The 12,329-nt window shown below is 40.3% G+C and overlaps 1 protein-coding gene across 1 annotated transcript; it reads left to right on the top strand.

Annotated features, from left to right (window-relative positions):
- Window positions 1-5,389: 5,389 nt before the first annotated feature.
- LOC137892831 (homeobox protein engrailed-2b-like) lies at window positions 5,390-11,270 on the top strand. Its single transcript, XM_068738221.1, has 2 exons — window positions 5,390-6,237; window positions 8,727-11,270. Exons 1-2 carry the CDS (start codon window positions 5,742-5,744, stop codon window positions 9,041-9,043), a joined length of 813 nt encoding a protein of 270 aa, XP_068594322.1. The 5' UTR covers window positions 5,390-5,741; the 3' UTR covers window positions 9,044-11,270.
- Window positions 11,271-12,329: the final 1,059 nt, after the last annotated feature.

Below are 12,329 nucleotides of genomic sequence, written 5' to 3'. Positions count from 1 at the left end.
AGGAAATGTCCCCTAACCTCAGAGCTCCCCTGGTCCCTCCTCCCCCTCAGGGAGGTTTTGTAAAGTGGACAGGAAGCTGATGGTCCCGGCTGACCTCTGCTTTGTCTCCCGGCTCATCTCACATCTGGGCACCAAGACAATGTAGGAGACAGCAGCATTCAGTGTGTTACAAAGCCTGTCTCTCATTCTCCAGAGGCTGAGATATGGAATTGATATCAGAGATGTTGTTGTTGGTCATCAGGTGTGCGTCCTGTCGGCTCTCTGCTGGGTTTTATTTCACATAAAACCTGTACAATCCTTTCGCTCATCTTTTCCTCCATGCTGCTTCCCATACACTCCCAGCAGCAGCACACATACATGCTGCTGCTCCTTTACCTCACCATCACCTCTCTATGAGATCAAACACTACTAGTTACATCTTTTTTACATATAGGTTATTAACTTTCATGACACTCATAACACATTCTGAAATGGAATCACATTTGTCAAAGTGTATTCGTTTTAATGAGGCTGAGAGAGAAAAAAACATTTATGTTTTTATTATTTTCTTTTTGAGAGCTTTTTTTTTACATATGAATTATATGACTTGTTATTGTCATTAATAGTAAATGGACTGTTTAGATCACACTATGCTTTAGATAATACGTTTATATCAAACACAACATGGCGGGCCTGAAAGTGAGACTGTGTTGTGAGGATTGTGAATGTCTCGTGGAAACACCTCAGATCACATGCAGCGTTCAAACCTTTCTATAAATGATTGCCGTATGTACTTTTGCTATGATGGGTTTGTGCCGCTCCTTTGGTGAATTACAACCGCACTGTTTTAGATAAGGCAGCGGAAGTGTTCACCGCTTCAGGTTTAACTGTCCGAAGGTTAGTGACGTGTGGAAACTATAACCAATCAATATTAGATGATAAGATCACACACATTGCACATTAAATAGCAATACATTAATACCAACAACACATTACATGCATACTAATAATTATAATAATTAATGTGTGCATATTATATACAGTCTGATACACCTATAAAACAGGAGAAGACTCAGTATAGTTCATATATATATATATGTGTGTGTGTGTGTGTGTGTGTATTCAGGGTACCTTTGTCCTCGATATGTTTCAATGAATATGAATTTGTGTATGATCTATATATTTATTTATTTATATATTTTTGACGTGTCAAAATAAACCAGATCAACATATTGTGCACACAGCAGTCTGTCTCTCACCATCATGATGGTGATGTCAGTTATATACCATGTCTCTCATTATATTAATAACTCGGGACTTAGTTTGTTCATTTAGTAAAAAGACACCTCTGTGTCTGAGCTTTGATACTCTGGTGACTATTTCAGGAACACACTCCGACCTTCCTGTTTTGTTTTATTTGATTTCTTTTTTGGGGGATTTTGTGATTGCAGTCTTTTTTGTTGTCGTCTCATTTTCAAATTGGAAACATTTGACTCACGTGTTAAATGGATCCTGCTCATCAGCTTTTGAGTTTCAATAAGTTAACTAAATTATAAAACATATAAATTAATATAAATACATTATACATGTAAATGTTCATACCTCTAATCATAAAAAATACCTTTGCATAAAGTCACCATAATCAGCAGCTTTTGATCTGGGGTAGAATAAGTGTGTGTGGAAAGTGTGTTAGCTGTCAGTAGCTGTAGATGTTTTGTCTAAACTCTCGACTAAAGATTTGGATTGGCTTAATAGAGACCAGGGGCGGCAAAGTTTAACTCTAATGCTCACTGTTCACTTGAGACATGCACGCGGAGAAGCGCTCAACATGAAAGCTCCGTGTCTGTCAGAAAACATAGGCAGTGGGTTGATTTTAAGCAGGGAAATACAGCAGGCTGCTGGTGAAACCAAGCTATTACTCGCATAGGTTGTAGTTTATTTAATCAGGCCGTCTGGTAGGATGTGGTTTTTGCAACCCGCTTTATTGAGTTAAAATCCGTTCATCTCCAGTTCTGCTATCGTTGTGCTTTGGATCAGTTGCGATCGTTCATCCTGAGCCCTCTTGGCTTCATAACAAACCTTGGAAATGCTTTGTCACTTTTCACTTTTTCATTTGAGAATTTGTATTTAAATCGTGTGGGATACGTTTCACCCCGTTGAGTTTACTTTGCTTTACAGTTAAGCATGTGATAATGTGTCCATGAATTATCTCTGTTCGAGTCCACTTTGAGCTTGGTGATATGGTTTAACATTTCGCGAGGAGTGTGACCTACATGCTACAGTTATGAAGGGACCACTCTCTTTTCGATGGGCTGAGCCCTCATTACTGCTGATCATTTTTTCCTGAATTATATTTCAATATTTTTTCGTATTATTGCTACTTCTATATTCAAAGTGTTTGGGGCTTCTTCAGTAACGACAGTTCGGCTGAAACAAGTCTTTTACGAACAAGTTGTGGAGATACAGGCCTTTCATCTGTGTGCTTCAGGGGCTTCAGCTCAGTGACACACATGGGCTGCTCCAGAGTTTCTGATGCAACTCCGTCACATGTTGTCCTGAGACAAAATTAAGTTCCGTTGTCAATATGTTTACTGTGAAGAGCTGGATCCTCACCATTCAAATAAGCATCTTTATTTTTTTTAAAGCAAAGACACATACATCAAAGCCGAACACCACTGTTAGGCCTACAGTGTCCGTGAAGAGGGTAACTCATCATCAACAGAAAATCAGCAGAACAGAACGATCGGGCCTGTTGTATAGGCCACATTAAATAGCAATTAACTGTGTATTGCAGCTTTTAAATGAACGGCCAATGTGCATATAAATGAGCATATATATGGACATATTAGGCCAAAATCAATGATCTCAGCAATATACTCAGAGGTCGGGCTTTGAGATGAAACAGCCTTTATTAAGTCATGGATGGAGCCAGTGCAATATCTCATCATTTCACTTCGTTGCTTAATATATCTCTGAACATGAATGTGAAAAAGAAACATTTTAAGCGGCGTGGTTATCTGTTAGTATGTCAGAGGCTACTCCTTCAGATAAACAGCCGTGCATTTACAAGCACGTTAACGGAAGTGCTTTGTATGTTCGCTAATAGCCCTACAGATGGAAGCCCACAATGTTCAATTCAATTCAATTCAATTAATTTAATTTCATTTCAATTACATTCAATTACATTACATTATGTTTGATTTAATTTAATTAAATTCAATTCATATTACATATTGGCATGAAAGCTTCAAAACAACAATGTTGCCAAAACATCAAAATACAAAACTACGCAATAACAATACAATTATTATTATTCTCTATCTCTCTCTTTGTGTGTGTGTGTGTGTGTGTGTGTGTGTGTGTGTGTGTGTGTGTGTGATGAGGGGGTGTCACTAGGTTAAATGTGACTGTCACCACTTCAGCAGTATTCAGTTTGTTCTGAGCTGTGTTTAGGTGTAATAACAAACGCATTTTCCTCTGGCTTTAGTTGCGCAAAAAAACGACCACCGGAATGTTTCACTCAACCAACGTAGTGTGCTGACACATAGCGGAGTATCTCACTCACACACACACACACACACACACACACACACACACACACACACACACACACACACACACACACACACACACACACACACACGTATTGCGTCATTTCCCTCCACGTCCACGCGTTCCTTCACAGAGGACTCATCCAGATCGGAGACTCGGAGCGGATCTTCGCCTCAGTTCGCGCTGGAAGCAGCGAAGCCCGTCTCTGTTCGGCCGCTCGCGTGACAAAATTACTTGGTATGCATCCACGCGCTGGTTTGTAACGCGCCTTCTCCGTTCCAATAGGCTACTATCTGTTCACATTTGCTTCATTATCATATCTATGTAGAGTGAACTGAAACATTCCCAAATGCAATGAAAATAGCGGTCACTTAGCAAGCATAAACCAGCTTACTGTAACAGCTACATTATAAACTAACTATATATTAATAACACATTACCTATAGATATATCCCATGTATAGCCATAAATGGTGCTGAGCTATTTGTGTTAAGAAACTTGACCTAACAAACTGGTTGAAGCAAAGCCTTTTTGTCTCTCATATTTAAAAAAAAAAGATGAAAATATAATTATTAATATAATGAGGACCTCACAGTTCTAGTATGCAAAAAAGAGGGAGATCGCCCACCGTATGGCTACAAGCAACACCACGTGATCCCCAGCAACATGCAGAATGCCTCATTCGGACCGGAGGCCGGGTCACTTAGCCTGCAGTTCACCCATCAATACCTCTGACGTCACTGGGACACAAACACATGCAGGCATTCAAAGCAGTGATGGCTTAAAGGCACACTCCATGATGTAATGTAACTATTTACAATAAGCAGACAACTACTACATGTTGCATAAATCAGGAAACTGGCTGATGAATATTTATATTATTCCAAAATGACTGCATGAGTCTTAAAAGAAAAAGCATGAGGAGATTGAGATGCTGCAGTCACTGTGTTATGATCCACTATATTTTGTACTCTGGTAATATGACTGATGGATGCTGCATTTAGGCTATGTGGGGAAGATGATGCAGCAGAGCCTGCAGGTCACCCCAGTATTGAAACTAAATGTAAATTATACATTTCAAGTGGTGAATAAGCCACCAGTAAATACATTTTACCTCAGCCTGGTTTAGCACTCCACAGCTGGAATTCATTTTCATGACTTTTTCAATTCAGTCAAGTTGTAAAATAATAATACTGTTAAAATACAAACCAGGCCTACTTGGACACTTAACAGCACAATCAGCCCTGCTCACAACTCTTTGGGCCACTGGCCAGGAAATATACCATAATATAACATCAATCTCTCTGTCCTTTAACAACGTGTATTAACTGTTTTACATGTCTTTGTTTTAGGTAAACTGAGCTATAAATCATGTTGGGCCCACACCACCAGCTCTCACAAAAACTTGGAATTATATGTTTAGCTGTATTCAAGGAAGCAACTGTATTTCAGTTTGGTCTGTAAATGTCTCTTAATGTTCATGTGATGACTGTAACTATCTGAGAGCTGGGCTGAACATTATTCTCCACTAACAACCTTAACCTTATTAAAAATTCAATCTGTGCCTTTAAATGTTCAAATAATAAGAAATTTCCGCTGTAACCTGAATGCATCATAAACTCACTGGGTGGATTGGATTAATCTGCATCTCCAGGGAATTCCGGGAAACTCACATGACACCAACTCTCTAGTTCTATTGGTCCGAGGCACGTGTCTGAGAGACCCGTAGTGCAACGTCATCACAGTGTCTCGCAGCCAATCATAAATGAGAACCAAAATCTGTAGTGAAAGTATTCAGCGGCGTCTTCATCAGGGCAGTTAGTTCTGCTGGAAGCATCAAAAATTGTGTGCAAGGACCCGGAAAAAATCAAGAGGCTAGACTCTAGTTTTTTTCAATCATTTAAAACATTTTTTAGATACAATTTTTTTAGCACCAGGTCCAGCCATGAGAAGTAGGCTTTAACCAGAAACTGAAGCATGATTTTTCTTTGTCAAAATCATAAGAGGCGCGTTTTCACAGCAAAAGAAATATCCGCTATTCTGCCCCAAAAGGAATTAGTCTAGCTCATCGACGTGTTTGTTTTTGGAGTCAGAAATATAGTAGAGTAATTAACTGATAAGAAAGTGAACGGGACAACACGAAATTGGAATTACTACTTTGTAGCAGGGCGCAGAGAACGAGGTGCTGAGGGTGAGTAGGCTTCATCATTATGGAAGAAAATGCTCGCCGAGACCCAGAGCGCCCAGAGGACTCCGGCGAGGAGTCCAACCGGGCCATCCTACCTCTCCTCCCACCTGGCAACCAGTCCCACCGGATCACCAACTTTTACATCGACAACATTTTAAGACCGGACTTTGGCCGAAAGAGGAAGGACGGGACTCTGGTGCGAGATGGAGACAGTCTGGGAGTGATCATACGAAGAGAGGAGCAGACAGGGAGAAAGTCTTCCAAAACTGGCAACCCGCAGCAGGGTGGAGCAGGAGGTGAGGAGGAGGAGGACGACGACACGGGAGCATCCGACAACCAGCATCCGGACACTGAGGCCAGGAGGCCCGACCTGATAGCCGGTGATGTGGCCGTGAAGGGTCGTGTGGGCAGCGGGGACCGCTGCCGCAGCCCCGAGGCCGGCTCGGCCCCTGCGTCCAAGCCGATGCTGTGGCCAGCCTGGGTTTATTGTACCCGCTACTCAGACCGTCCGTCAGCAGGTTGGTGGGAAAATATTGTTCGGCCACTTTTTGTTAATTGAAAGAAGAAAGAAAAGAAGAAATAAACAAATAATTAATTAATTATTGAAGGTAAATGAAGAAAGCCTACTTAATTTAGTCCGTTAAAAAGAGGTGAATTACAGAAAGCAGTAGTTCTTCTTTCAGAGAGAGAAAAGCTCCCATTGCATCATTTTTTAATTTAAAAGCTGTGGAGGTTCATTCTTTAGAAAAAAGAGTGACATTTTATTCTCTGAGCTCTGCAACCCCCAATCCTACTTAATAGACATATCACTTGTAACAATTGACAACGCAGTTATTGCACCATCATTACTAGTATTATCTTAATTATTTCACTATTTCAATATTTAAAAACATGATATAGCATTGCTAGAAAAGACACGGACATATTTTACATAAAACAAACTACTTTAACGCAAATTAGAAAGTAATTCGAGTTATTTTTGGTGAAATTGGATTTTTGGCTTTAAATGACGATAAAGTGAACGATACGATACGCTGTTGTTGAAGATTGTTGTGAAAATGAAATTAAAATGAAATACGAGTCGAACATTAAGTGAAAATTATGGAGAAGTGAAGTAAACCCAAGTTTAACGCCATTGTTCCTCAGTCTTCTTTGTTGATGTTCTATTAGCATATCTTTTTGACAATGGGGGGTCTAAAAAGTGAGGGCCGTGTGTCCCAAAAAAAGCAGCATTCGATGCGAAATATTAAACAGAATTTCAATGTCTTTTCACCCGCCAACGAAATAAAAAACGATTTTTGACAACATGTCTACGTTATGAACACAATCTGAAATGTTTGGTTTTGAAACAGTTGGTATTTCAGACGTGAAGCTTGTTGTGTTGCCGCACCGCTGTGCTGTTTTATCACAGCTTTTAAATGAACAGGATTCCGTTTTATAAGATTAAGTGAAACGTTTGCTCTATCCATTTGTTTGAAATGAAAGCAGGCGCACTTGGACTTTTCCTTTGTCGTGATTTCAAAAAGGCCTTCAACTGTTAAATAATGTTTCTCAAACAAACTAGCAGCCAAGCTGAGGGAAATATGTATCGAAGAAGCGTCTGAAAAAACTCATAACGAAGCGGAAACAGTCCGAAATGTTGTGTTTATATGGAAAACAAACCAAAAAAGTTTCCATCGAGGTCCAGGCCGAGCTTATGGAAATGACCACAAAGGGCCTTCAAAGAGGTCAGGGAGGCTGCTGCTAAACGAAGCACAACTTTGTAGGAATTAGTAAACACTTTTATATTATACTATAAGATTATATTTTATAAGATTGTATACAAGTGTAATGATTGTTGTCAAACCAAACGCAGCCCTTTACTTTAATGGGATAATACATAACTTTTAACTGTTGGATGACACAATGCTATATTTTTACACTTCCGTAGCAAAGCTGAAATATATTTTATTCCGTTCATTCTCGTGCATTTGCTCGTTGACTTCGTCACGATAGAACCGTCTGAATATTATAATAGAAACAACGCTCTTTTTAGGAAACTACTTTTTTTAAAATGGAGTTCCTATGGTAACAGAGAGGGAAAGAGGCGCCTAACTCCCCATCCTCCATCATATCCTAACCCCACCCCCATCTGCACCCTCCTCCTCCCGTTCTCACTGAAGTCTGCAGCAGAGCCGGAGGACGTGCAGCCTGCAGCCTGATGAGTTGTTACTCTAAACTCCATTTCAGTGCTGTTGAGGGTGGAATGAAAAGTTCTGATTGGGAGGTATATCTCATAATATTTCGCTTCAGAATGACGTAACCTCCTCTTTCAAATATTTGACTTACCGGTACAACAAAATGATAAATGATCATAGAATATATCAAGAAGAAGACAACTTTAGTTTGATCAAGAAAAGTCAGATCGAACCCTCATAGCCCATGAGATTGGTTAATCATTTTACTGAGAGGTAAATCCTTATCTACAACTATAATTTCAATTCTTATACATTCCATAACTTTTTTATTGAGTTTATTATACAAAAATTATTCCTCGATCTCGAAGCAGAGGGACTCCTGAAAACCCTCCTGACCAAAAGTGCATTCCCCCCCAAACGCCCAGGGATTCTTTAGCCATTATGCATTTAAAGAAATAAATAAAATCATATTCAATTACACACACACACACACACACACACACACACACACACACACACACACACACACACACATATATATATATATATATATATATATATATATATATATATATATATATATATATATATATATGTGTGAATATATATGTGAATATTAATATGCTTGTTATTCCTTTCCTATTAAGGCACCATGTTATCATTAACCTGACAGTCACACTAATGAATAATGTACAGGCTACCTTATAACTACTGTAATAACTAAAGTGATAATAACTTAAGTTATTATTATGTGGTAAAGTCTGCCTATATGAAGCAAAATGTTTTCAGAATCGTAACGTGTTTTGTCTTCACCCCCGCCCTCACCCAAGGTCCCAGATCCCGTAAGCCAAAGAAGGCCCCGACCCCGAGTAAAGAGGACAAGCGGCCCCGGACGGCCTTCACCGCGGAGCAGCTCCACCGGTTAAAAACTGAGTTCCAAAACAACCGGTACCTGACCGAGCAGCGGAGGCAGAGCCTCGCCCTGGACCTTGGCCTTAACGAGTCTCAGATCAAAATCTGGTTTCAAAACAAACGGGCCAAAATCAAGAAAGCCACCGGGAATAAAAACTCTCTGGCGCTGCATCTCATGGCGCAGGGACTGTACAACCACGCCGGGTCCAAGGATGGCAAGTCGGACAGCGAGTAGAGGGGGCCCGGGGACCGGAGGGGGTTCTGAACCATGCAATAAAATCACTCCAGTACCAGCATTCATATTTAAAACTCAACCAGAGACGATATTGTGACATTTGCTTTGTCCTTATGTGTGCGCGCGTGTGTGCGTGCATGCTATACGTGTCCTCGGGGCTGTAGTAATGACGAAGTCCAATCCGAGCCAAACATTCTACTGCGGTCACGTCACAGCCAGAAGTCGGAGTTTTCTATAGAACAACTTACAAAACGCAACTTCCGTAGGTAGACGTCCACCTAAAAAACAGCTATGGGTGCGTGTGCACTAACCTTTACTGTTAGCACGCGACATCCATCCCGGTTTAAGTCCGTTTAGACGGCCTACGAGTGTGTCACATAAGGGACACTCTTTAACATCATTTAAAAAAAGACTGTGGACCATTTGCTTGTTGCTGGTTGAAACATGCATTATTTGTTGGCTAAAATGTTAGGAGCCGCTGGCAGATGAGGCACTACAGTTGATTTCCGATAGGCTACCATTTATATTAGGGATAAAACACTGATAGGACTTAAATGATGCGCTAATAAAATAAGGACTACTTGACATTTTTCAACATTATAATTAATGTTACCATACGGTGACGTCAGATGGCCTGACGTTTCAGCCTACTGGAGTTGTATTTTCCAGAATAGCGTTATTGACGCGTATCGAACGCATGCACTGTCGGGTCTAGCGCGAGAGTCGAGTCGAGGTCCAAAGACGTGGACACCCGGGACACATCACGGTCAAATGTGGACCAGAAACAGTGGCCGGAGCTTTCGCCTGATGGTTCCGGACTTTAGAAAGTGTCCCTCTGCCCTCCGACATTATGTACAGACGAATTAAAAGATAACGGACAGCCGTTCTCAGTGGACACACTGAACTTTTGAATGGTAGAGAAAAGGTAAACATAAATGGACCGAGTGTCTCTGATGTTGTTGGAGGCGGGGAAAGCGAGTTAGCGACATCCAATAGGAGCCGAGAAGACGACGAGCTCGAGGCATAGGAAAAGTGGACTGGACAGCCGTCACGCACACTACAGCCCCGCGTCCCGTTAGGCTCGACTGTTGTGTGTGAGGAACTTTATTGATTATGAAAACTATATGCTGAAATCCAAAGATATTTTTTTTTCTGATGCATTCTGGGAACTGTGAATTAAGAAAATAGCCGCTTTCGTGTTGTCTGTGTTTTGTACTTTCTGACTTTATTGGCTCCTTTCTGCTCTTTTTCCCCCTCTTCATTTTTATTGTGTTCTGTCGGCGTATACTGTAGTGAATGTTGGCCTGGAGGGCTGCTGGTTTAGGTGTCACATAGCCGTCTCCAGCCTTGTACGGGCGACACAATGTGGGGGAATTAACGACACGCTTTATATCTGGAATTAAAGGTCTGCTTTATAGAAGCTGTCTGTTTAATACAAAATAAGTCCTCACTAAAGAGCTGGCAATTAACCCCACACGTAACTGAACACAACAGCCCATTCCATTTGAATTCATCACGTGTTTTTTTTTTCAAGATCACATTCGTTTTGATTTTCTATTACCGCTTATTTGAAAAGATAATTTACCGGGACACTCAGATTTGATACTAACACCTCCAAACAATTCTCATTCTGTCCTAAAGCCAGACTTCCGTCAAACATGACTCTCTTCCCGCTCATCTCCGACCGTCGGCCGCCTCTGGCACCGCACCCTCTGGCCCAACCCTGGACCTCTAGTGTAGGCTGTCAAGTACTTCTACGAATGTTCAAGAAAACAGGCAAAGTGTATGTGTTGTTAACAAAGACCATTATATTTTTTATTTATACAAGGAACATCTGTAGCCATGTGGAAACGGGGCTCTGGAGTGTTTACATAACTTATTTTTCCTGCAATAACTTGTGTGTTAGAATGCTACATGTGTCAGGCCTTCTGCGGGTCGAAATGATGTGGATCCAAACCAAACCGTGGTCTTACGATGCTGTGAATGTTTCTGTTTATTTTCTCTACTGTGTTCTAGGAGGTCAGTTTCTCTTGCATTCAATCCCAAACCTGGACGAGCGTCTGCCTTAAACGTACAACCAGGGGATATTTACTGTGTTATAAAGAAAGAGCAGCTGTGTTTTCTACAATTACATTTTGACATCAGGATTTTTAAAGATAAAGTAACAAACACAGTTAGTGTTTTTTCCCTCTCAGCTGAGGGTCTCTTTTATATGATGTAAATAATTTATATCATAACAGTGTGATGGTAAATAAAAGACAACAATGCAAATGTGTATTTCCAGAAGGTCATTTTATTATATACCCTGAAACACACACACAAAAAAGTCACATGGACCAAACATTTAGTATTTTGCTGTGAAGTTGATTTGATGAGTCAAATGTGTGAGTGGTTGTACTGAAATATCTTCCTAATGATTAGCATGACAAAGAGAGACTGAGGAGGCAGACACATGGAGGACACTTCTAGTCTGCACACACAGCTAAGACTACTGACTTGTCCTAAAAACCACAACATTCTACTTTACGTTCACTTTTAAAAAGACATTACAAAAGGCCGTTTGACAGAGAACTGATATCAACATCTACTGTATCATGTGTGTCTAAGGCTGGAAAGAATGGGTTCATAACGATGCAAAAATATCACAAAGTGAAGCCCATATTAAATATAACAAAATGTATCCAGTCTAATGTAATGTCAGTTACAGCAATATGTTGTTGTCCCACATGTTAAATAGAATTTTTTTTTTTATAAATCCAAATGAAGCTCTGATATCATGTTTTTAGATGAGTTGAGGGACTGCATGCTTCTCTGATAAAAGAACATTTCTTGGTTCAAAAGCATTTTGAACTCGATTGCACTGTGTCAGAGGTGTATTTTAACAAGTTGTTTATCTATGCTTCTAATCCTGATATTTTGGATTTTTGGAGATACGAAGTTCTTGAAATACGGATTATGGAAATACTCAGATTCAGTCTTTTCCAATCATAATTGCTGGTCTTGACAGTCCTGAGACTCCAAAATAGGACCAGAACATTTTGAGAAACTGTAATTTAGGCTGAAAATCATGGTGGACATGAACAGGTGGATAAGACATCAATTCTATTAATTTAAAGAGATGACTCCTGCCTTTCTGGTTCGGTTGGGCCAACACCTCTCTGATGTAATGACATCATCATACAAGTATGAAGATACATTGTGCGTTATTCATGTAAAGCAGTGTGTTTAGCAGCAATCAAACTCTCTCATCCAGAACCAACAGTCTTTGCTCCAGGTTATCAGAACT

This window comes from Cebidichthys violaceus, unplaced genomic scaffold, assembly GCF_023349555.1.
Source record: "Cebidichthys violaceus isolate CVI_PGR_0920_01 unplaced genomic scaffold, fCebVio1.0.p SCAF_8, whole genome shotgun sequence".
NCBI lineage: Eukaryota > Metazoa > Chordata > Actinopteri > Perciformes > Stichaeidae > Cebidichthys > Cebidichthys violaceus.
This window is presented reverse-complemented; position numbering and strand designations above follow the sequence as displayed.

Coding starts and splice junctions, on each gene's coding strand:
- LOC137892831 (XM_068738221.1), top strand. CDS start 5,742: ATGGAAGAAAATGCTCGCCGAGACCCAGAGCGCCCAGAGGACTCCGGC. Junction 6,238..8,726: donor CTCAGACCGTCCGTCAGCAG/GTTGGTGGGAAA, acceptor CCCTCACCCAAG/GTCCCAGATCCCGTAAGCCA.